At 42.9% G+C, this 27163-nt stretch overlaps 1 protein-coding gene across 19 annotated transcripts in view; it reads right to left on the bottom strand.

The window, feature by feature from the left end:
* The window catches only part of Add3 (adducin 3), a 107606-nt gene that overhangs the window by 46961 nt on the left and 33482 nt on the right, over positions 1-27163 (bottom strand). For 2 of the 19 annotated variants that reach the window (XM_087627812.1, XM_087628013.1), the window contains exon 1: positions 6874-7139. Coding sequence is in view for 2 of the 8 variants with exons in the window: in XM_087627871.1 (XP_087483997.1) it covers positions 6441-6504 (64 nt within the window). In the remaining 6 variants the exon portion in view is untranslated. 19 annotated transcript variants of the gene reach the window in all.

Below are 27163 nucleotides of genomic sequence, written 5' to 3'. Positions count from 1 at the left end.
TCAATAGGACCACTGACCCCTAACATTGCACTCTACCTACCTAAGAATAAACCAAGACAGATATAAATTGACCATGTGGTTGAGGTAATTAATAAATACTGCCACTCGCATTTGAAATGTATTAATGACTACAAAGTCATTAAAGAAAAGTGTGAGGTTATAAAAAGAGCAATTTTTAATTTTAATTTTAAAAAGCTATACTTATTACATACACTGAGGCCAGAAACAATACTATAAAAATATCACCCTTTAAAAAGAAAGCTGGGTAAAGTATCTAGTACAAGCACAAGGCCCCGAGTTTGGACCAACAGCACCCACATTAGCTATTAGACACACACCTGTAGCGAACACTGCAGTGGGGAATGGACAGGTCGGTCACTGTGTTCACGGTCAGCCAGTCTCCCTGTCAGTGAGCTCCAGGTTCAGTGTGAGACCCTGCTCAAAACTAAGGCGGGCAGTGACATGAAAAGATTCTTTTTTTTTAAGATTTATTCATTTACTATATATGAGTACACTGTAGTGTCTTCAGACACACCACAAGAGGGCATCGGATCCCATTACAGATGGTTGTGAGCCACCATGTGGTTGCTGGGATTTGAACTCAGGACCTCTGGAAGAGCAGTTGGGGCTCTCAACCACTGAGCCATCTCTCCAGCCCCATGAAAAGATTCTTGATGCTGGACTGTAGCCTATATCCATGCGCACGTGTGCGCATGCGCGCGCGCATGCACACAGACACACAGACACACACACACACACAGACGTAGATGTGGACAGACACACACACACACAGCAGAATAACAACAAAAACCCAATTCTGACAACACTACTGATCCAAAGAGTAAACATTAATTCATAAACAATTACTTCCCAATTCAAGTATAAGGGAAAGGGCATAAAGAAATATAGGTAGCAGTCTAGTCCCTTCTTTAAAGAATTTTCTAGTTTAAAACTTATTATTGTGTGTGCACATGGGGAAGGGTGTGCACATGGGGAAGGGCGTGCTGTGGCATGTGTGTGTGTGTGGGGGGGGCTCTTAGGATGGCTCTGAGGAGTCAGTCCTCTCCTTCCACCTTCCCATGCCTTCTGGGGAAGGAGCACGGGTTAGCACGGAAAGCACCTGCATGCACTAAGCCTCCATGCCAGCCCAGGACTTCCTAGTGTAAGCATGGAGAGCATAAAAGCTGTCTGTAAGAAGTCAGAGTAAACACCAGCTTATCAGTTGGCAAATGAAAAGGTGCTCTAGATACTTAGTAGCTGGAGACTGCTGAGGAGTTCAGGGGTAAGACAGAAGATCTGAAGGGTAAAGATCCAAACCTCACACACAAACCGAAGAGGGCTGACCCGATGACCTCTACACCCTTTCTAGCTCCATAGTTTCACTGTTCCACATAAGTATGGTACAGACTAGGCATGAACTGACCACTCAAATGAACAAGGTTGCTTCTAACTCAAAAGTAATAAATAAGCCTTCTTCAGGGTGGAGAGCTGGATGGTTCAGTGGTTCTGCACAGGATCCACATCGGGCAGCTCATAGCTACTGGTTTCAGGGAATCCGACACCTTGTGAGGATTCTGTGAGCACCAGGCACGCGCACACACACACACACACACACACACACACACACACGCACACACACGCACACTCACGCACACATGCACATACAGTTTCATGGTAAATTGTGAAACTGACAGCAACAGCACTGATGTGGGTCAAGAGAGATCTGAATCTGAGGCTTCCCCAGCTTTCTTTCCTGATGTGTGTGAAAACTCAAAACAGGCTTTGGAAGTTTTCACACCACAAAGATGGACTGGAAGCCATGTACGCTTGCTACTCCACACAGGTGCTCCTGATGCGTCTGCTCCTTCTCCGCTTGGCTCTTGGTATCGGTCATGACTTTCCTATGCTCGGCAGTTACTGCTGGTCGGATGAGCCTGAAGCTCAGCCAACGCTTTTTTTTTAGAAGAGTACTCAAAACAAAGCAAATATTGGCTTAGTTATGATACTTGTTGTTCTAAATGTTAATAGCCTATTGTTCACTGTGGTTGTCTCAACAAGATAATACATTGAAAATCAGCATTTCCTGATAGGAAGTGAATTCCCACTGTGTGTCACAGGACTCCAGGCAGACACTAGGCTCCCAGGGAGGACGGCGTCAGACCTAAGCAGTAATGCGTCTGTTTCAGTCCCCCCAAGCCCCTCTCTCCTTTCCTTCCTCCTCCTCTTCTTTGTCCCTCTCCTTTAGAATAGATTTCTGCTTCAGCTCCAACTGTTATCTATTTGTCCGTTTTGCTGTCAGTGAATTGTTTTCCTAACACGGCTTCAAATGTTTAAGCAAAGTTTGTTCAACATCCTGTAGCCAGCAGCATCCTGTATATTCCCAACCATGAAGAACTTCCTCCATTGAAAATGCCACACTAGAGGAATTGACAAAGAAGCTATCAGAGTGTGTCCTCAAAACACAGCAGCATCATTTCCAAGCCTTAATCTCATGGAAGCAGTTGTTTAAAGAAGAAACTCTGTATGAAGCACAGTGATGACGACAGCCTCCCTGTCTCACAAACGTCCATAGGGAAAACAAGGCTTTAGCTTATTTGTCCAAGGACTCTGACACCGTCTAAGTCACTTACAGTTGGATTAATAAAACACAGCCCCTAGATCCACAGACAGAAGAGCACTGATGGTAACTGACACTACTCTAACAGCCTTCTTTTAAACCATTAAAAATGAACTGTTTTCATTTATGTTCACAAATTCAAATTTTAACAAGTAATTTTGTTAATGTCCACAAGCCAGTTGACAATAGAAACCAATGGAGAAATAGGAGTCAGGCGTGGTGCCACACATCTACGATCCAGGCATCTGTGACCCGAAACAGGAGGATTATGAATTTCAGGCAGGCCTGGTCTATACAGTGAGGCCCAGTCTCAAAGAAGAAGGAAGAGGAAGAGGAAGAGGAAGAGGCAGGAGATTGCAGTGGGGCCATCTCGGTTACCAGCTCCATGCAGGACAGTACTAGACCTGCACTTGCACACTGTAGAAAGCGCAGTAGCTACTTACCATTACTTGGATGAACAGCAGACGCAGACTTTGAAGTCCACCTATCTAAGGTGTACCAGGCCTTCTGCCAAGCACACACATACAGACTCCCAACTACCAGGCCTTCAGAGATGTCTTACACGCAGCTGTGACTACAAATGCAGTTCTTGTGGCTGTTTGCTTCTAGAACAGCGACCGTCTAACTCACGCATGAGACCAGAACTGAAGCCGGCAATGCTGACCAGCTCATGGGTGATGCAGCAGAACTCCCAGACCTTGTTACCTTTTAACTTCAGTGGCAGGATGACCTTGTACAGGTCACTTCCCAGCCTGCTTCCTCAGCACTAAAGTAGAAAACCGATCGTGTCAAGTAGTGCCAATTTCAGCATTTAAGAGACAAGGGGAGAATGAGAGGGCTAAAATGTAAAAGGATTTTAAACAAAATGCCTGAAACCAACTTGTGAAGTCACAAGTCCCATTTGTTCATCTGTGAGTGGGAACACACTGCTGTGCAAGTGAAGGGGTCAGGGGGACCTTGTGGGACATGGTTTTCTCTCCCATATGTGGTCCTGGAAATTGAACTCAGGCCATGTTTTGCTGCTGCCTTAGCCACCTTACCGACCCTTGGAGCCACTTTTTTTTAAAAAGCCCCAGGATTATCTCTTAAAGGTTGGGCTCACTGAAATTATCAAGATCCACTTAAAAGCAAATATTATTTCATAATTTTTTCTCTCTCAACATTTGACTAAAAGATGGGGTATTACCTCTGGAATGGGCTTTACATTACTGAAAGGAAAGAAAACCATCAGAAAAAGATGCTTCTGTGACATACAGAATAATATCCCACTGCTCTCTCTTACAGTCTGACCCTTCCAGACAGCCTAGGCCATATTCAGATAAAGTACAGACCATATGATTGATTATATTAAATTATATATATATGTATATATATATACATGTTTATATATAATTTCAATAACAGAAATCATATAACTTGGGTCTTATAAGTTAAATCAATATTACAACAAAAGACTGCATAAATATTAAAGTTAGAAGGAGGATTAAAACTCATTCAATTGGGGCTGGAGAGATGGCTCAGCGGTTAAGAGCACTGACTGCTCTTCCAGAGGTCCTGAGTTCAATTCCCAGCAACCACATGGTGGCTCACAGCCATCTGTAATGGAATATGATGCCCTCTTCTGGTGTGTCTGAAGACAGCTACAGTGTATTCATATACATAAGATAAATAAATAAATCTTTAAAAAAAACTCATTCAATTTACAAATGATAAAAGATAAAAAGAAGAGACCTGGTGCCTCCAATCCCATAATCTCACATTCGAGTTACCAGGCTCTCTCACTACTGTGCTCAAAACTATTCCCATGGAGCAGTTCTCATCCTGCCATGTGTGGCTGGGGACGGGTGAGGCCTTCTTTTGGCTGTCTAATCAGATGAGGAAGGTGGGCGAGGAATCTCTGCTCTCACGAAGCACTGTCATTCTTTACCACAGTGCACGGGCTCTGTCTCAAAACAGAGGCAGTGAAGCAAAAGCACATCCAACAGAGGGAATCTGTGGGAAGCAATCTAGACTGGTCCAGATACATCAAAACAGGAACCACTGAGCACACGCTGAATAACCCGGTACTTACTAGACAGCCTCTCACCAAGTAGGAGCCAAATGCAAATATGTGTGTATAGCTCACTTTACATGGGATTTAAAAAGTCATCTAAGTATTGAGCATATACAGACATATTCATATTCACAGTCATTGGAAATTTCTGGAGAAATAGAGAAGAAATTACTCTTCAGGGAGTAAAGTTTAGGGGATTACGGTAACAAAGAGATGGTCAAATATGCTTTTATATCCCTTCATCTTTTTACAAGTTTCATCAGTATAAACAAATCCAAGGTGTGCAGCGACAACAGAACAGAGCAGCAGCAGCAACAACAGGGAGCACTGCAGCAGAGGGAGCTATAATGCCCTGCGCAGCGACTTCCGGGGAGGAAGAGGAAGGGATTCGCCCAGTCCATCACAGCCACTTCTCCAGAGAAGACCTTCCAACCTTCCCATGTCACGGTGTGCGCGTCGGTTCTCCTGAACCAGGTCTGGCATGAATGAGGGGAAATGTGTTCAGCATTCCTACAGCAGAAAAGTCTGGGGACAGGTATACAGGGCCTGGCAAAAAGTCACTCTATTCTTTCTTTATATTGTGTAATTTTACTAGGAAAAATAAGAGAATTGGTAGACATTTTAACTATTGAGTTTTAAAGAAAAGTTCCAAATGAAAACAAATTTTAAAATAATCTAATTTCATAATTAACAGCAAACTGGCTGCCAAGCTTTGCTTTGGGACAACTGTTCTCCCCTACAGGTAAAGGAACAGCAGAGTGGTTCAGTAGACTAAAGTCAACGTTTTTCAAAATGAAACAGAAAACAGTAGATTGCTTCTGTATTACATGAGAGGCTTATTACCAAGCTAAAGTGATACATATGGGGGTTGGGTCTTGATGCAAAATCCATTGGAGGGAAGTTTAAAAGCTACTTAGTCAAGTCTGTACAGACAACAGCCGCAGGCAGAGTCCAGAAGGAGTCAAGGACGGTAACAGCTACGCCACGCAAGCTGGCCGCATCCCCCCTGGGAACCCATCTTCTGGATGAGCTGATATATAGAGCATCCCAGATACTGGAACACAGATGTCTTCAATTCCTGGCAGCTGCATCTAGTGCAGGGCTTGGCATTCATAAGACTGAACCTGAAAAGTGAGCTGCATAATCTGCTCAGTTCTAATGCATTCTCTATTGGTGACTCTGGATAAGTGTACTCCATTACAAAGACATTTACAGCCCTCTACCCTGGAACGTATGTATCAACGAGGGCCAGCCTGGGTTCCTAACTTCATAGGTGAAGAACATAATGTCCAAAGTAAGCTCATCTCTTGACTGCCTTCTCCAGTGACAGCAGACTTACTTTATTCTTCCCTCCTAGCCAAGTTAGAAGACAACTAACTTACAAACAAGTGACAAAGGAAGCTGAAGCAAGGTGCTGGCAGGAAGTTTAAGAACAAAAGAGATGACACAACATCACCCCAAAAGCTCTACAGAAATCTGCCAGTTTCAACATTTGACTATGATTTCGACTGGGGCAGGCTGTTAAACTTGCTTGCACTGAATGGGTGTGCCCACCCCTGACAGAGTACATAATGAACAAGTAACACAGAGAACAAATCACGAATCTCCGCCTCTCTCAACATGCCCACTTTGGTCAGTACACAATCGAACACTTTATAGGCATTTAAAACCCAGCTACAAACAAAACCCAGACTTCTGAGAGGAGAGGTTGAGAAAAAATTGCTCAACACAGACCCCACTGAACAATAATTCTCCTACAGTTCAACTTACCATTCACGTCACAAATTCTAGAGAGAACACAGAGACAACGGAACCGACAGAACTGCCCAGGCATGGAACAGAACTCTGGGCTGCAGCCTGCCCCAACTCTTCCAACAAATACCCAACAGCGATAGGACAAAGCATCATTATGACAGAAATAAAGGCCCTTTAGAGGCTGCCTGTTTTTAATTCAATGAACCCACTCTTACACACAAAGTTCATGCCACGATGTCTCGAAATGCAGTATTGCCCAATTATGCTGTAAAAGTGACTAATAAATTCAGTACAAAACCCTTCTTTAAACACTTTAACGTTAGAAGATTTGCACACTTGGTAGACTGCTACTGTTTTCCTTCCTTTAAACAGTCAATGATAACCACAGTCAAAAACAAGAACAAGTAGATAAATAGCATAAAAAAGAAGCAGCAGACAAACGACCTACAATAATCCGTGCAGTGAGAAGCCACAGCTTACTTCCAAAGACAAGTACTCATGCTGCTAGTGACTGGCACAGGACTAGCCAACCTTCCTTCTCGGCTGTGTCCCCACCTAAGCTAGTAGCTATTGGTAATAGAATACACAAGCCACTACTTACAAAACCCCCGAAGCCTCTGCACATTTCTTAAACTTGTTTTCGTGTGGCAATTCTGATGCAATGCTGCCCTAAAAATGATCTTTGTTTTAAGCAGCAAGAGATCCACACAGTGTGGTTAGTGCAAGGGTGGAGCCCACTCTAGGGGAAACAACACACCCAGACAGATTTCGGTCAGAGCAAACTGCACATTAATATTGCCACAGCATTTTCCAGGGCCCCAGAGTCAAAACTCATTGGTTAGTTCTTCTGGAAGAGACAGGAAAAGTCCATGTTTGTAGATCAGCCTGCCTGCCACGGCATAAACTGCAGGCTCCTTTCTCTTTGAGAAGAGATAGACTCATTAGGCAGCCCATGCAGCCCAGCCCACACATGGGTAGGTGGAAGTGGACTACTGTTAAGGAAGTCCAACCATGCCAGCTTCTAAGTTTAACAACAGCAGTTTTTACATATCTCAAGGTGTCAGAAACACTGCTTGCTCTAGAATATTACTTTAGGGGACCTGAACATAACACAAACTCTCTGTGTGTTCTTCCTCACCAATCCTCTACTTTCAACAACATCAAAACAAAAAAAGCATCACATTTCCAATAGCAAGAGTCCTCTTTAAAACAAGGATGTCAGGCCTAGTAGATGGCTCCCCGGACAGGGCCACTTGTTGCTAAAAAGTCTGATGGCCTTCGTTTAATTCCCAGAACACATGTGGTAGAGAGAGGTTAACTGACTTCTACAAGTTGTCATCAGACCTCCACATGAGTCCATGTATGCCAACACACACAGACAGACACACACAGACAGACACAGATACACACACTATATATATGAAAAAGAATGTGATTTATGGACTTTCTTTGATGTGTCAATAAATGTGTGCATTAAAGAAAATAATTTTGTTGGAGATCACTAAAATAAATTATACTTCAAAAATTTTCACAATAATCTACTAACAAATTTTATAAGAATTTTAGTTTAAAATTTTATTGTATGACTTTTTTCCAAATAAGATATTCTACAGAATACAAATACTACAATATAAAAATCTTTTAAAAAATTTTCAGTATTAAATTTATTATTAAACAATAATTACTTACATTGATTTTGAACAAATACCATGTTTTGCACATGTATAGTCAGAGGTGCAAGTTAAGTTTCCATTCTATAATCATACAAAAGGTTTCTCTGATTAAAATATCCAAACATGTTTTTTTACATTGTCACAAATTTTTACATATAATTTAGTAAAACAAACAACAGAAAAGGTTTTGAGAGAAACCCAGGAAAATGTTTAATAATAAATGCTGTATTACCCTCATACTGAGAGAATAAGGGAATAGTGGAATAATGGCATTCACCATGGAATACTGGGCATCTCACCGTTCTGAGAGGTTGCCTGGAACACCCTCTTTTAGGACCTTATGAAGGGGATACTCACTAATCCAGCCTTCCTAGGGGTGTGGTCACCCTGAAAAGAAAGAGTAACCATTCCAAACCTCCTCTCACGTGCAGGTGCCTGCTTAGTACTTCCCACCAGCTGTGGAAGCACGAGTCACCTGCTACAACCTCTGTCCCTCATCATCACCCAGGACTCAACAGCCCAAAGGGGCCTGCTTTTATTACTTATTAGAAGAATCTTCTCTTAATACTTTTTGGATTCACGTTGCTGGAAATGTGTTTTCGAGCCAAAATTCACTTTCACAGCTGCAAAGGAAATGACAGGAGAAGAAAAACATGGCCAATATAGATCTGCAATTGATTCCATCCACAGCTGCCCAGCTGTTTGTGCGTGGAAAATCAGTCTGTTTCCTTTTGGGGCTTTCAACTACTGAAAACTGACACTGCACATCCAGAGACATGTGCTGCCTGTGACATGTCAGGAATGTGCCTAAGATCACACCGTCAGGAGACAAAATGAAATCCAGACTGTTTCCTTGGGGCTTGTCACTATTATTTCATCGTTCTAAAAACTCAAAAACTCCCCAATCACAGAGACAAGAAATACATTTTAAAAATTCTCATTTCTAAGTGTTACCATCTAACAGAGTAGAAAATCTGCCAATGACATCAGATTTAGTGACAAGAATAGACACTGATTTATTGGCAGAGAAAAGATGTGACATTCTGAGGAACCCACATGGCTCTAGTATGTTAAATAAGGCTGATACTTATTTGAAAACACACACACACACCCCACACCTTCAATGTAAAAGCTCTCAGGAAGTGGTACTTTACCACAGTCATGCAGTAAAGCGAGCTTTTCTAGTTAGTTCAGACATTAGTTGACATACACATGTGTCAAAGATTAACATATTCCAGATCCAGTCTTCTAGGGTAATGGTCAGGAGTGAGACTGTCTTTCCTTCCGACCATCAGCTTCGTGGATTTTAAGTGAAAGCACCTTGAATGCCCGAGGGCTTAACAACCAGTGTGGGATCAGTAACTCAAAAGTGAGCCTACCTCCTGGTTGGAGAGATGGTCTCTGGTCTGGTCTCTCAGAGGACCTGGGTTCCATTCCCAGCACTACATGGAAACTCACAACTGTCTGGAACTCCAAGACCTGACGCTCTCACACAGCCATACGTGCAGGCAAATCATCAATGCACATAGAAACCAAAGGTAAAAAGAGAAAAGGAGCCTATGCCTTCTCTTTGCCCATCAACTCACATTTTATCTTAAATGTTTGTCATTTAAATCTTGTAAAATACCATTGTTATTCTATATTTTGTATCGAGTAAATTCATTTTCAGTAGATAAAATGGCTATGACTAGGTATTATGAAAGAAAAAGAGCATAAAAACTAAACTATTTTAGTTTTATGGTTGTTTTGCTTTTTACTTGTTTTTAATGAGATGAGAACTGGCTACCTCTATGGCTGAATTGTTAATCCTAAGGGCACTCGCCTTTCTGTTTTGTTCACCAGTCAAGGTTAGCTGCAGAAGAGTTCAGGTACCTTCTCAAAAATAATGCAGATGGGACATTCATTTTGCCCCTTCACCCCCACCAGGGTCTGGAACCAGAACTCAATCCAGCATAATAAGGAAATTGCCTCAACTTAAGTTCTGAGGCCTGGAGCTTCATTTGTTAAATAAATGCACTTTAAATATGTGGTAGACTGAAATAGAAAACACTACCAAAAATGGGCCTTTTTCCTTCCCAGTAAATGTTATCTAGTTGATAACATACAGGGGAGAAAGAATTCTCTGCTCATGTGCTATTACCCCTAGAAGTATGGTATAACCATTAGTGACTAAACCTTTGTCTGGCAAGATCCAGCTCTGAGGGACACTCAGTCTAGCTTAAAATACCCAGGGGAAGGAACTTCCCCACCTACACGATTGCTAAGGAAAGGTGGTTCTGTGCAAGCTGTTTATCAGACTAAACTAATGACAGTCTATAGGCTGGGGTAGCACTAACAAGACTTCATGAAGACCTTTGATAGGAAGTTTAAAAATGAGTTTCCAGTACTTAGCTTATTATAATTTTAATTTTATGTGTATGTGTTTGTATGTGTGTACACATGTTGGCAGGTGCCTGTGGAGGACAGGTCTCTAAGTCTCCTGGAGCTGGAGTTACAGATGGTTGTTGTAACCAGACTGGAGCAGCCCAATCTGGTTGCTGGGAACCAAACTCAGGTCTTCTGGAAGAGCAGGATATGCTCTTAACTGTTGAACCATCCCTCTAGTCCCTAATATTTTAATTATACCTTTATGATTTCATTGTAAAAACTAACTAAGCTGGAACACTGGGCGAGAAGGCCAAATGCCAGAAGATGAGAAATAAGAAGATAGCAGGGTAGTGACAGGCCTGGCACAGAAATATTATCACATAGAATATATATCACATAGGACATTATCAGAGGAGTGTCACTGAAACAAAGGAGACTGCCCACTGCTTTACATACAACCCTACAGATGAGATTGAAACCAGAGAGGGTGAGCAAGTAAGGTTGTGCAACCAGTGGGATTGAGATTAAAAAAAGAAGGATGCGGGTAGGAGAAGTGTCTGTGGGTAGAGGGCTTGCTGTCCAGCCATGTCTTGAGTTTGATCCCTAGGACTCCAGCGCAGAAGGAGAGAACCAACTTCTACAAGTTATCATCTGGTCTTTGGAACCCCGCCCCCTGACACACATCAAACCTATAACAACAACAACAACAACAGCAGCAACAACAACAACAACAACTCTTGAAGTATCTTCTTAATCAAAGGCAATTTTTACAAAAGGCTGATTTTATATTTAGTGTGGAGACTCTTGATTAAAGAAAGCTCAGTTTGGAGTGCAAGCAAATTGTACAAGAGATTTAGCTGAGGAAGTCAAATTCCAAAGGTAACCAAAGCTAATGGCTGATAGCAGTGTGCTTCAGGAAGGGAGCAGCTTCACAGAGCAGTCTGCTGTTCAACAGCTCCAGCCAGAGATGCTTCTGAATGTGGGAGGGCTCAGGAGAAGCTTTTCTTTTTCTGGGGTTTCTGTTTCTCAGGAAGGGTGTTACCACAAGGCAACCCCCGTAACCTAGGAAGACAAGATACCTCTGGGCTTGTGAATTACAATTCCTGTCTGACAACCTCTCCCAAGTCCTCTCATTTCTCATCTGGGGAAGATGAAATTTTACTTACTTGTCCTGTGAAGATGGGTTGCAAAGGAAAGCAGCCACTCTACAGGTCTCAGCCTCTGCTCCCGTCCAGCACGGCGCTCCTTACATCTATTCACTCCTCTCCATTCACTGGTCTATCTGACGCTGAGCAACTTAAAGGCAGGGCTGCTTAGCACAGACGTTAGGGATGCTAATGCTGTCCCTGCCTCTTAAAGCTTTGGTAGACTGCTAATTGTTAAAAGAGAATCAGGATTCAAAAGTAGGCTGGAAATAATGGTGACGAACACCTTTAATCCGGCACTTAGGAGGCAGGGGCAGATGGATTCTGTGAGTTCAACAGCCTGTTCTATGGAGCACACATTAGGACAATCAGAGCTGCACAGTGAAATCCTGACTCAATACAAAACACACACAGACCACTCAGGCTTTAAAAGGTAGCAACTCTCAAAAAGGAAGGTAAGATGAATAAAAGATGATCAATGTATAAAATAGGCCTTTTTCCCCTGGACCATAACAGAAAAGCCTACCAAGATAGACAGTGCTATTTTGCCAATTATTAATTGTAGAGATTAGCTGTGATGCCCGTTTTCAGACAAAAGTTAAACTAGCAAGATTGTACTCCATCACCAAGGTCAGCACACCTGAGGGACAACAACAAAGCAGGCTCTGGCTCTTTGAGGCCAGTACGCCTCACTAGCCACCGGTGTCTCAGAAGATGCGAAGACCACAGAGAAGAGGGGTGGGGCTGGACAGCAGAGCAGCCTCGAGTTCAGCTCCCCATACCCACGCCACAAGTACCTAGAACTCCATCTCCAGAGAATCCAATGCCCTCCTCTGGTCTCTGCATGCACCCACAGACGCACACATCCATACACCCGCAAATTTATAGAGACAAAAAATAAGAGAGAAGAGCAAATAAATTATGTACAATTAAAAATACCCCAGGATTATGGATCTAGCGGCTTATTTATTGGGAGGCTGAGTTAGAAATGCTAGAGTGAGTTCAAAGCCAGCCTAGGCAACTTAATGACCCAGTCTCAAACTTTAGAAAGTGTAAGAAGTGTTAGAGCACAGCTTTGTACTAAGAGACTAGCTCGGCATGTACAGCATCCTGCACTCGTTCCTACAGCCACAGAATACGGGAGTTTATGAATAAGGCAATGATAAAGGGAGGAGCCTGGGATGAGCGAGCACTGCCCAGGCTCTCCCAGGCTCTCCCAGGCTCTCCCAGGCTGTGGGAGTCCCAGCACCATGAAGCAACACAACAAAGAACAAAACTCTACTTTTGAGATGGGGTCTCACGCTGTGGTCCTGGCTGATGTCCAAGGCTCTATAGAACCCAGGCTAGCAACGAATTCTTTCTCCTTCTGTTTAAGTCTCCCAGGTGTGAGACACCAGATGAAACAAACCATAGAAACAGACGCACACAGCTGTAAATAGGAGACCCGCACTGTTCCGTGCCCCTCTCTGAGGCACACTGTTTAAGGTCAAAGGCTGACAACACAATAAGGAAGTGCCCTCCTTCCGATGCTGTCTCCATATCATATCAGCTGCTATCATATGCTCTTCCCGTGAGGACCACAAACAGGTTTAGATACTTTTCTCCCATCTCCACCCTCATTCTGTAGCCCATGCATAATTCTGCTTTCAGCTAAAGTATCCTGAGGTGTTTTCCCATTCTATAGCTGGTAGGTTCGTCAGCTACGTGGCAAACTGGCAGCATGAAAGGAAACCAAACCAAACCAAAAGTGGCTCATAAATACAGCTCTGATGTGAATGTTGTCCCCAGGTATTACTAAAGTATCAACTTGCTCTATGGTAAATCTACAGTGTACTTACCAAGCGGTCACTCTGACTTTAGATGTTTAAAGCTTATGTTTAAAGGCCAACTTAGTGAATCAATTCACCAATAAAATTTTTTTCTACATTTTGCTTGAATTAATTTATTCTACTAACAACAATTTATTGCATACCTACTATGTACCAGTCTCATGCCAGAGACTACAAAAAGCAAAATGAGAGTGCCCCAACCCTAAAATATTATCAACTTACTGTATATGAGGAGATAACTTCTAAAACAGTAGTAATAGTGTATTGTTTTGGTACCAGTCATGTACCAGAGATTCAGAGGAAAGACCCAATGGGAAAGGTTTCAGGGATCCTACCTACATTGGAACTTGATTTCAAAAACATATGTGCTATGAGAGGGGGAGGGAAAAGACATGCAAAGTTGTATTTTATATACAGCATTACTTTACCTTAAAATATGAACTACTGAAATGGATGCTTAAGAAATGGTCACTGGTTAACAGTGTGTAGTGGTTTGTATGATTTCACTTACAAGGAGCCCGTGCTCTATTAGGCAACTACACAATTCTGTGTCAATGCTTGTACTGTCACTTTAACCTCTGACCTTCATGCACACTTTCTGGGAATAATCCATGTTTTTACCTTGAGCTAAACAATGTCATACAAACAATTGAGCCAATGAAATTACTTATTATTAGTTAATTAATTAAGCTGGTCGAACTGTAGTCTACCACATTGCCATCACTTCAGAAAGAGGCACAGGAAGGCTCCAGGCTGATCCCAAGGTCAGGAGACCAAGGCTCACTCAATGCAGGGAAGCAGACACAGTCAACGGGCTGAAGACCTACCTCACAGGTGTCAAGCATAAGGGGCTACATTTTTTTGGAAGGGCTGAGAAGAAGGGAAAAGATGCTGATTGACAGAGTTGTTTAACCAAACACCTAAGCAATTAACCTCTGTGCACTGGGAGACAGAACATCTGGAGAGGGCTGGGAATGCAGCTGAGTGACAGGCACAGCCTTTCCTAGCCTTCATTTGACACTAGCTCTGGAAACAAAAGGGGTGAAGGCTACAAAGATGAACGGGACTCTTTGTAAAGGTGTAAGGAATTATGTCAAATTGCTGATGACTAAATATTTTGATCAAGTTACTTTTGATATAAAACTTCATTTATGTTCACACATGCTCCTCATTTTAATGAATTTAAAGGACATAACGATCATTTGCAACACACCATCATGAGAAAAATGATTTAAAAAATAACTAATGTCTCTACAAAAGATAATTAATCACTCTACATTAAGGTAGAGTTATTGATATTATATGAATTCTTTAGAGTCTCTGCCAGGTTCTTTTAAGTATATCCTCTCTTGCATTTAATCACATTATATTGGGTACATCCAACTCTGGGGAACAAACAGTTCACATAAGCAAAAGCCATTTGTAAAGACTTACACTTGTGAGTTTGCAACTGTAATATGTAAACTCTAACAATTGGAAAAGCTGTTTTGCCTTTTGAAATGTTCACACAGAAAAGTTTAATCCTAGGGCAGGGATTTCTCAATGACACATGTCTCTTTCAGACATCATATAAGTAACTTCCTCAGAATATACAGAAGAAGGAAAAACAGGCCACAAAAACAACTGCTCCTGGGGCGGTCCACAGACTGGGTGGTGTGAGGAAAGCTGAAGAGGGCTGTGGGCAGCAGGGTGGTGGCAGGAGATAAGAAGATCAAGTGTGGCGGGCCACACCCCAGGAGCTGTGCGGCTGACTTCAAGGAGTGGAACATTGAGCAAGTGAACAATTTTGGTTTTGTTTAGCTGAAAGGTTGCACAATCCTACAGTAGAAGGGAGAAAAAGAAGGGGAGTTTTTAACATAGAACACATTAAGATGTATAAACAGCTATCTCTTTAAAAGTATGTTAAAGGTGAGTAAGTCATAGCACTGGGATAAAGGGAGTCTAAGCAGATGCAACGGCATTTTTAGCATGTCAGAAAGGCAGTATGCATGTCTCACAGAGGAAAAGGAAAGACGGAGAACTCAGAGGAAGAGTCCATGTTAATTCAGGACATCATTATTTCATGACGATAAAACCTTTTAATCCCAGGAACTACTTATTCTTGAAATAACAAGGCCTAAATAAGTAATACTGACAATAATTTGGGGTGCCTAGATAAGCACCACTTTTTGCTATTCTGATTTTAAATTTGGCAGCTGATAGACACAACAAGTCTCAATGCTAGGCACTTAAAACGTAGTTCAAGATAAGCAGGACTTGGCTCTGCTGGGCTCCAAGCCGCCAAGTCGTTAATCTGAGCCAACTCTTGACTCCTTTAAACTGATTCCCAAAGCTGCACCTGATCCTTTAAACTGATTCCCAAAGCTGCACCTGACGAAATGGAGCCACGGCGGGTAGAGAAGGCCCAACCTACCTTTGGAGTTGGTTTTAAACTTGAAGCTAGATGTTAAACAGTTCTGCTTAGTATGTCTGAGGCCATATGCTTGAGAAGAGGAATGAAAACACACACACACACACACACACACACACACACACACACACCATCCCCAACCAACCTGTAAATAATGGAAAGCAATTATTACTACACTTTTTTCAACTGTGTGGCTAGAAGCCACAAGATGGACTTTAGAAAGGACTTCTCTAGGAAGCAAATTACTTTCTTTTCAGTTTCAACTTTAGTAGGTACTCCCTTTGCTACACCCTCGGAAAGGAAAGTTAATGAAAGTGGACACCTTGGGCTCCGCCGAGTCTCTGAAAGGTTGCATAACCCTTTCCAATGAGGAGGTACTTCAAGCTTTAGGGAGGCATTTCTTGTGGATGATTTACTACGTTAATCAACTACTCACTCTTGTAAGCATTAATTTTACTCCTCTACAGAATGGAGAAAGGGCACCATCCATCCATTCAACAGGGTTTGCTTTTCCTGTGACACAGAAGTCAAGATGTACGTGATAAGCAGAATGCAGTTATGCACCTAGACTAACCTTCTTAACGTACAACAGAAGCGGCTCTTGCACTAACATTCTGCTCAGAGTAGAAACGAAGAGGGTAGCTAATGCTGTAAACCACACGCTCACCTTTTCTGTGTCAGGTCAAGTCGTTTGGTTTGGTTTGACTTGGTGAGCAGTGCTGGAAATGGAACCCAGGCAAGTGCTCCACTACTCAACACAGCCCAGCTCCGAAAACACGTCTGACCAGAGAGTCATTTCCAGAAATCCTGGACATTTAACTGCATCCCAACACAACCTGCCTACCACGTAGAAAAGGAGAACGGCTCAGGCGCTGTCAGGAACTGGAAGCCTTATCCTTCCAACTGACAATGGAGGAGAGGATGCAGAAATCCCTCCTTCTCCATGTTCGTTTCAGATCATTTTTTATGTTAACTAAAAACAATTTTTAAAATTCACTAATAATTAAGGGTTGAAAAGGATGACATGAAGTCGGAATTATGAAGAGTTACATCACTAGTTAACAACGAACAAAGGCCCAAGAAAGCTGAGGCAGGAGCGTCTCAAGTCCCAGGTAGGCCTGATTTACAAAGTGAGACCATGTCTGACAAACTTAGACAACAATGTTGTGTGTCTACTAACACAGGGAAAAAGGAAATGTCAAAACAGCAAACACGAGAAACAGAGGCAGGCTTGGTAGCTCTGTGGATGGGGCATGGCTGAGGCAAAAGACATCAGGGTTAGACTGGTAAAACTTAGAACACTTTAAACACTCAAACCCAAATGAAGTTTGAGTGTTTAAAGTGTTCTGCTTTCTGTTTTCCCCAGAATGGTAAGTGGAAAATGGAGAATCTTTCTATGACCCTTGAAAAGGTCTCTTTCTCTCACAAGGACTTTTTCAGCTTTCTATCTGGAATTTACAGACCAGACAGTCGGAAAGTCTAGGCTGAGAGAAGGATACAATGTCTCAGGTAGCCCATGGCAAACTAACACACTCTGCGAAAGGGGAAGCAGTCTCCTTTCTAGAAGAGTGCTGTGCTCAAATCAGCTGGTCCAAACTGGATCAGGGGCAGACCATTTGCTTAGCAGATGGGTGGCCTTGGGTTCCTTCTTCAGTAATGAAAATTGATAATTAATAACAAATAGATTGATGGCTTAAGAATTCCCATAGCTAGAACCCTGTCAACTTCAGAACTCAGAACGACAAAGCACACAAGGATGAATAAACAAAACTCAGGAGAAACAGCAAAACATTGCCCTCCTCTCCAAGAACTACAAACAAGGGAAGAACTAAACAGAATATGAAATAGAGAGTGTTAACTCCAAAAAAAACTAACAGAAGGGATAAGAGAGAAGCCAGATTCAAGGAAAAGGTGGCTGGGAACAAATTAGAAGCTGGGAGGCACATCTCACCTACAACTGACTGGTACACTTGTAGCAGACTTCAAAATAAGACTAGACGTATAACAAAAACTGCCAATTTCTGTGAGAATTGTCAGTTTAGAACTATATCCACATAACAATCTGGTGAATGGAGAAGAAGTAACAGTGAGGAAGAGAGCTGAGATCATGAGCAAATAAAGTGTTAAATACGCAGTCATGAAAGGTCTGGAGAGATGACGGCTCAGCAGTTAAGGCCACTGGCCGCTCTGACAGAGGACCTGCGTTCATTTCCCAGCACACACATGGCAGCTCACAACTGTTTGTAACTTCGGTTCCAGGGAATCTAAGACCCTCTTTTGTCCTCTCTGGGTACCAGGCACAAATGTGATACAGATATACAATGCGGGCAAAACACACAAGCATGCAAAACAAAACGACGTAAAAGAGAAATGATGTAGGCATGGGGGTCCATGTGTGTAGTAGCCTGACCTAAAGCATCTATGTCAGACTTAGTTTTAAAACTTTATTCTAAGACTGAAGTGGTGGCTCATACCTTTAATCCCTTTACTTAGGAGACAGAGATAGGCAGGTCTCTGAGTTCAAGGCTAGCCTGATCTACATAGTGAGACCCTGTATTGAGGTGGGGGCATTCATACCTCAGAAGCAGATCTACCTAGATCTCCGAATTTGAGGCTAACCTGGTCTACAGAGCAAGTTCCAAGATAGCCAGGGCTACACAGAGAAACCTTTTCTTGAAAAAGAAAAAGGGAAACTCAGTAGAGATGGCTCAGAAGTTAAGAGCACTGGCTGCTCTGACAGAGGACCCAGATTTAGTTCACAGCATCCACTCACAACCATCTACAACTCCAGGTGCAGAAACTCTAATGCCCTCTCCGGTCTCCACTGGAACATCATCCATGTGGTGCTCAGCTATACACACAGGAAAAACACGCACACGCTTAGAAATATGATATGTAAATTAATTTTTTCAGACTAGCCATGGAACTAATCTTTAATTCCAGTACTCAGGAAGCAGAAGCAGGTGGATTTCTGAGATCCAGGTCAGCTTGGTCTACATATTAAGTTTCAGGACAGTGAGGACTACACAGAGAAAACTAAAACCAACACCACACACACACACACACACACACACGCACACACACACACACGCACACACACACTCCATTTAATTCGCTGCGTGCCTACACTCTAGTGTTTAGCTGGTGTTCACACTGGCATCTCTCTCGGCACATATCAGCCTCTTGCTTCATCAAATACTGGAGTAAGCTTTAATGTATTAGGAAATCAGAAAAACTAAATGAACAGGGGGAAGCAAACGCCTTTTCACACCAAGCACAGGATACAGCTGTGGTCTGTCAAGCTTGCAGGCCTCTCTGGCTAACAGCGAGGTTACAGGACTTTCTCCTCAGCTGAACAGGAAGCAGCAATCAGAAAACACAAATGTCCCCAGTTCCAGCTCCACTGTCCTCACTTCCTACTCCCAGCGCACACTCACCTCTGACCTGGGCCTGTGCAGAGACCCATGCAAGCCTCGCTGAGGAAGTGTCAGCAAGTCTATGAATGACAATATTTTGGGGAGTCCATAGGTAGCCTTTAGTTACCATGTTCCAAAATACAGAACCCCAAGGGTCTGCTGCACTGTTAGAATAAACAGGCTGAAGCAAGCGCGGCCAACCAGCCTTACCTCCTGAATGCGAGCCTCTACACACACTGCATAGCCTGCCTCTTCTGAAAGCTGTTTCCATGGCAACAAGTATAACTTAGAAATCCGAATTTTCCTTTTGCCCTTCACAGAACATGATGTAACTCACAGACAAGGACTTAATCCAGGTCCCAGGCAATGGAAGCCAAAAGAGAGTATATGGAATTAAAATGCTTTGTAACTCACATGTCCTTAAAACTGATAATTAAAAAGAGAAGTCAGTCAAGCAAAGAAACACTGACACAATGTTCTAGGCACCAGAGCAACACGCACAAAAAGCGGCGACTTCGGACTAAGATAACTAACAGTAATATGGGAGGGTACTCCCCCAACCCCACTTAGGAGTGAATTTAGAATATTGGAAACAGTCTGCCTGGATGCGTAAAGACCCAAGGTGCACGCATGAGCATGTGATTAAACATAAACAAACAAGACAAACTCCCAACAATGGAGACAGCTATATGCTCAAATGGGCATGCTTACAAGACAGAATTGCAGACATTTTTAAACAAAATGCCATAGAATTACTTTTAAATTAGTACTTTTTTTCTTCTTTCAATGTGTTCTCCCCAACTCCCTTTTTATCTCGGAGGGCAGCAGACCAGTATTGCGTGAGTCCTCACAGGAAGCGCCAGCATGAGTCTGATACACAAACAGCTGGCTCTGAGCAGGAAGCTGCCGACCCAGACAACACTCATGCATGAAGGAGCATGGGATATATGGCAGGGAGAAGGAACTGCTCCAAGTTCCCCTCTCACAGCAAGTGCCAGGACTGCTGGGAAATTTACTTTTCATAGAAAAGTGATAACTTCGTAATTCATATCAAAGTGGAAATGACAAAAGAAAAAAAGACATTGTATAAAATACAGTTTCCTGAAGGAGACAGCACAGACTTTAAACAAAACATCACACACGCACACACACGCACACACACACACACACACACACACACACACACACACACACACCAAACAAGCAGGAAGTCTCTTCAGGAGGTAACAGAGTTAACTGAGCTTGTCTGAGTGGGAAGATCATTTCATCTCAGTGGGCTCTCTATCTCAAGTACAAATACACTTAAAGGGAACGATACCATTAATTCCACTTTATACTCATGCAAGGACCTTTATGTATTTTTAAAAGTCTTTGATCATTTCATACATGTATGTATTGGCTGGTTTTGTATGTTAACCTGACACAAGCTGGAGTTATCTCAGAGAAAGGAGCCTCCCTTGAGGAAATGCCTCCATGAGACCCAGCTGTAAGGCATTTTCTCAATGATCAAGTGGGAGGGCCCAGCCCATTGTGGGTGGTGCTGTCCCTGGGCTGGTGGTCTTGGGTTCTATAAGAGAGCAAGCTGAGCAAGCCAGGGGAAGCAAACCAGTGAGTAACATCCCTCCATGGCCTCTGCATCAGCTCCTGCCTCCTGACCTGCTTGAGTTCCAGTCCTGACTTCCTTTGGTGATGAGCAGCAATGTGGGAGTGCAAGCTGAGTAAACCCTTTCCTCCCCAGCTTGCTTCGTGGTCGTGATGCTTGTGCAGGACTAGGAACCCTGACCGAGACAATGTCCATGATGTTCTTTTAATCACACACAATCCCTACAGTCCTCTTAGCTCCCCCCTACTCCATCTCTTTCCTGAAACATGAAACTCTATTTTTTACATTCTACTTAATCTGTATGGGTGCTTTAACTTTGTGTATGGCTGTGTCCCATGTGTGCCTGGTGCCCAGGAAGCTAGGATTCTACAAGTAGCTGTTTGCTGCTGTGTAGGTGCTGGAAATTGAGCCCAGATCTTGAAGATGAGGCCAACGTGCTCTTAGATGAGGTGTCTTTCCAGCCCAAATCTATACCTTTTGAAAATGATTATATAGGTCAAATTTTCTACACATGCATACATACATTTCATCACTACTTTAGCCTTAGTTCAGATTTTAAAAACAATTTAAATTATTCATTTTAGCAAGTATGTTTACCCTGTCAATTTTCTTTTGAATGCCAGTAATCCCATTTTGTGCTAGAGGCCTACTGGGGACCAAGTCCTCTGCCTTCAGAGCTTAGACATGAGTCTGTTCTCCTTCACGTCACCACTTTGTTTGACTCCTCAGAGCAGCTTCCAAACTTTGATGAAAATGCAGATAACATTTTTTTGTAGCTAGGTGTTGGCGGCATACACCTTTTTTTTTTTTTTTTTTTTTCGGAGCTGGGGACCGAACCCAGGGCCTTGCGCGCTTGCTAGGCAAGTGCTCTACCACTGAGCTAAATCCCCAACGATAAAAACAAAAATTCCACTGCTGTAGCCACCATTCAAATAAAGTCTTGGGGTGTACACAGATTGCAGTCTCAGTTTTTACTTATTTTTATTTTTGGTTTTTCAAGATAAAGGTTTCTCTGTAGCCCCAGCTGTCCTGGAACTCACTCTGTAGACCAGGCTGGCCTCAAACTCATAGATCCATCTGCCTCTGCCTTCCAAGTGCTGGGACTAAATGCATGTGTCAGTGTTTTAAGCTTCTGGATATGCCACAGAACTCATGCTGAGCCCCAGAGCACAGTGTCCAATTTCAGGAAACATAATTAAAACATCCTCTCCATTCCCCTGATCTCACAAACAAAAGGAAAGAGGTTCATTGATACAGGACAGTGTTCTGAGTGTTGGTGAGTCACCTGCTAGTCACAACAGCAACCTTCTTCCCCTGCTGTGGCTCAAGCACATCCTCTGTGGAGGGCCAGGAAGCTTCCCCTTTCTGCATTCTGCCTGCAGCGTCTGGTGCACTCAAAGGGAGGACGGAATACTCATTTGGGATAGGTTGGCACACATGAAGTATATAAGGGTACTTCGTAATGTAGACATTAGGACATAACAAGTTTTAAAATCCTGCTCATTAAAACTACATTGTACGTAAAAGTAACTTGTATCTGCCCATATGAAATTGCCCCCGACGCTTACTGCCTGTCTGCTAACCTAGGCTTCATCCTGGAAGCGTCTGACTCTGTACCATGGCACCTAGACCTGCCATGCTCAGCCTCTGAGACCTGCTGCTGAGTAACCCCACCCTTCCTAGCTCTTTCTGAGCTCGGGCTGACTGCTTCAACTCACTGTTACGGCTCGGCCTCCTCTCCAAGTTCACTGGCTCAATCCGCTTCTCCCTCAGCCGCTGACCTTTTTGCTGTTTGTCCTCAAAGAACTCTGGCAATCTGTTCTAATTGTCTGGTTCCTTATTCTCTGGCCCGTTCACCTGTGTCCAGTGTGTTCTCTCTCCAGCCTGTCTTTGTAACTCTCCCAGAAGAATTGCCTCCTATGTCCTCTCTCTCTGGGCACTACTCTCTTAAGTAGCTTCCCTTTCCTCTCCTGTGAGAGTTGGGCTTCTCACAGATCTGTCTCTGACTCTTCACTTTGTCTGCCCCTCAATTAGACATCACTTTCAAACATGGCTGCTTCCTTCTACAAACTAACTTTACCTTTATTGTTTGGGATTAAAGGTGTGCACTGAGGTGTCTCTATATTCCAGCCAGAGAGATTAAAGGTGTGTGCTAAGGCTGAGCCATGCTACAAGAAGCAGGTTTTTTCCATATAGAACACAGTCTCAGGACTCACAGTGTGAGCAAATAACCTGCACCATTTTTAGCCTCAGGTAGGAATAAAAAAATCAAACACAAATCAACTGTTTTGTTGTAGTGGGAAGAATGCAGGCAAGAATAGGGGTTAGCAACCCAAAGACTTCTGTCTACTCCCCAGGGCCCGAAGGGTGGAGAGACCTCAAGTTGTGGTCCACACAGGCACTGTGGTAAGCAGGTGCCTATGTCAGTCCATGGCACATGCAATGCAAACATAACCACACTGCTAATGTCTTTCTAAGTCATTAGGAACCTTTCAGTGAAGTAGACGGTAGTAATGATATTAAAATTGAAGGGTACGAAACCAAAAAAAAGTATTTCATAAGGCAAAATTATCCTCTTAAATTCTCTATTTCCATAGATGTTTAAAATGCAATTTAAATTTATTATTATTTTATTTGTGTGGTTGTTTTGCCTACATGTATGTCTGTGCACCACATACACACCTGATTTAAAAGGAAGCCAAAAAAAAGAGGTTCAGATCGCCTGAATTGGAGTTATAGACAGTTGTGAGCTACCATGTGGGTGCTGGGAAATGAACCCTGGTCCTTTCAAAGAGCAGCCAGGGCTCTTAACTGCCAAGTCAAGAGTATCTCATTTAAATAAAGCTAATTCACACAACTCTAGAGGCTGCTGTGTCAGACAAACCTGAAGTCCAATGAGTCTCCTAGGGAGCCAGCCCCTCGATGGCTCATGGAGCCTGTGCTTAGGCTGCGCCCGTGAGAGGTCACTGCCAGCCCTGCTAGTGTCACCACGCTCTACCTCAGAGCGATGACAAACACTTACACCATGCATGCTAATAGTCATCAGACTGTTTCCAGTATGCATTGTTTGTTAGAGAATAGCCAAAATACTTTATCCCTCATGTACATGTCTAAAGAATCTAACTGGTGGGGCAGAGAGATGGCTCAGAGGTTAAGAGCACCGACCGCTCTTCCAGAGATCCTGAGTTCAACTCCAAGCAACCACATGGTGGCTCACAACCACCTGTAATACATCTGATACCCTCTTCTGGTGTGTCTGAAGACACCTACAGTGTACTCATATACATAAAATAAATGAATAAATTTAAAAAAGATACAGAAAATGTGGTACACTTACACAATGGAGTAATACTCAGCTATTAAAAACAATGATTTCATGAAATTCATTGGCAAATGGATGGAGCTAGAAAATATCATCCTGAGTGAGGTAACCAGTCAGTCACAAAAGAACACACATGGTATACACTCACTGATCAGTGGATATTCGCCCAAAAGCTCAGATTACCCAAGATACAATCCATAGATCACATGAAACTCAATGAGAAGAAGGACGACCAAAGTGTGGATGCTTCAGTCCTTCTTAAAAGAGGGAACAAAAATATTCATAGAAGGAAATACAGAGACAATTTGGAGCAGAGACTGAAGGAAAGGTCATTCAGAAAGTGCTCCACTTAGGGATCTAGCCCATACACGTATAGCCACCAAACCCAGACAATATTTTGGATGCCAAGAAGTGCATGCTGACAGGAGCCTGATATAGCTGTCTCCTGAGAGGCTCTGCCAGAGACAAATACAGAGGAGAATGCTCATAGCCAACCAATGAACTGAGAACGGGGTCCCCATTGGAGGAGTTAGAGAAAGGGTTGAAGGAGATGAAGGGGCTTGCAACCCGGTAAGAACAACAATACCAACCAACCAGAGCTCCCAGGAACTAAACTACTATCCCAAGACTATACATGGACTGACCAGTGGCTCTAGCCGCATATGTAGCAGAGACTGGCCTTGTTGGGCATCAGTATGAGGAGAGGCCCTTGATCCTGCCAAGGATTGATGCCCCAGGGTAGGGGAATGTCAGGGTGGGGAGGTGGGAAGGGGTAGGTGGGTAGGTAGGGGCACACTCTCATAGAAGCAGGCGGAGGGGGGGATGGGATAGGGGTTTATGGATGAGAAACCAGAAAAGGGGATAACATTTTAAATGTAAATAAAAAACATCCAATTAAAAAAATGAAATTGTAGAAAACAACCTAAGGAGAGACACTAAATGGGCTCAGTAGGATGTATTTATTCATATACATGTAATAAAATAAAGCCGTGAATTTAGGAGGGAGTGGGGGAGCAGGACCAATGAGTTGAAGGGAGGGGGGACTGATGCAGATACAGAACACATAGATGCATTTTTTTTTAATTTAAGAAAAACCAACCGTTTAAAAGAAAGGTTAACATTATATGTAAAAATAACCTACAAAATCTCCAATTCTAAGATACCTGAGAGTCTTCATTAGAGTATACTGCTAACCAAACAATATGCTTCAAGTCTTAATAATATATATACATATACGTATGTATATATATATATATTCAACTCATTTACAAAGACACTTGTTTTAAGTTTGATGAATATATTTATCTAACCTATGAACCCAGGGATAGAAAATCTGGTAGGAAAAACAAAAGTACCTCTTCAGTAGTAAAATTACTTTCTCCCATTGTTTTAAAAAGAAAATTTTCTAGAGCAAATATTGAGGAAATCACTAGCAATTATTCCAACAGTATAATGTATTGCGTGTGCATACAGGTTACCTGCTACAGAATATCCAACTAGCAGAGTGTGCTGTGGGCTATAGAATGGGCTGAGGGGAATACTGAGACTCAGAAGGAGTGCACGTCATAAGCAGAGGAAACAATCACTACGTATCACTCCACCTCCATCACAAAGGTATCAGAAGATGTACTCGACCTAAGAACTCTTGGGGAAAGTAGTAGCCTAGTGTTTTCTTACACCACTGACCACTGGAACCCAATAACTGTCGTAAAACCACAAGTCTGGAAAGAATCAGATTGCTAGAATGCCATCTCTGCACCAGAATGATCATTGTTTAAATACGCCTTGAAAAAAGAGCCCAAGTTCCCTTCCAACTCTGGGTAACATGGCGAAGACACTGAGGAAGACCAGCTACAAAGAACACTGTCTTGTCTTAACAGAGGCTGGCCTTTGGATCTTGAGTGTAAAATCCTGTAAATGGTTTCAAACTCCACAGTCTCAAAATTTACTAGTGTTGTTCCAAAGTACCTGAAGTATATGTTTCCTGACTAACTTTACATTCCATTCCAAATTCTTTGACCATTTTGCAAAAAAATCAATTTCATCCTCAAGCATAAGTAAAGATATTCATTTGCTTCTAAACTGTATATCCACTGTCGCCTGGGACATAGCTGGGCAGTCATCTCTACATACTACTAATGGCTATATTACTCTCTAATACTGTAGTGTTCATGTCCTACCTTTGCCCTTCAGTACTGTGGCGCTAATATCCTATCTTACCTCTTACTGCTGCAGCGAGAATGTCTAATACTATTCCACAGCACTGTCAATTTTCCATCCTTGCTGGTTCTCACACTTCACTTATTTTTCTAAGTATTAGTGGTCGCATCCAAAAATGTTCAAACAAGAAATCAACTTATTAGGAAACAGGCCATTCTGTGGGAGTGGATGAAGTTCAGGTCATGTATATTGCTGTCATAAGCACAGCCATGTCAAGGGCCCCACTACCTCAGCCCATAGGCCTTTCCGTGGTCCTAGTACAGATGGTGATTACACATGTACAGAGGACCAGCCACAGCCTCTGCACTGGAAATTCGTCTGGGCTGCCCCTAGAGAGAGCCTACTGAGATTAGCTAACACATTGTCCTTGACCCCATCCCCACCATCCCTCTCCTCCCTCTCTCCCCCCACCCCGTGTGTGTGTGTGTGTGTGTGTGTGTGTGTGTGTGTGTGTGTGTGTTTTGTTTCTTCAGTCTCCATTCTCCTAGTCAAGTTGATCCCAAAGCTTTGCAGGAAGACACACTATTCAATGCAGAGACAAAAATGTTTGCACATACAGACTGAAGTGAGCAACCCATATGCAATGCACTCGCAGAAATAAAGACGTGCGTGCTGTGGATGTTAAAACCTTTGTGGACTGTGCTGGCAGGAGTATAAGGATTCCCTGCACTTTGGACCTGAGGAGGACGCTGCAGTGAAGCAGCCATCATCTCAGTAGTAATGACACTGGCGACTGTGAGGTGATTTTGCACT

Source organism: Rattus norvegicus, chromosome 1 (genome assembly GCF_021556685.1).
Source record: "Rattus norvegicus strain SHRSP/BbbUtx chromosome 1, alternate assembly SHRSP_T2T, whole genome shotgun sequence".
Classification (NCBI taxonomy): Eukaryota; Metazoa; Chordata; class Mammalia; order Rodentia; family Muridae; genus Rattus; species Rattus norvegicus.
The sequence above is the reverse complement of the archived record's forward strand: the minus strand, read 5'-3'. Positions and strand labels throughout refer to the sequence as shown.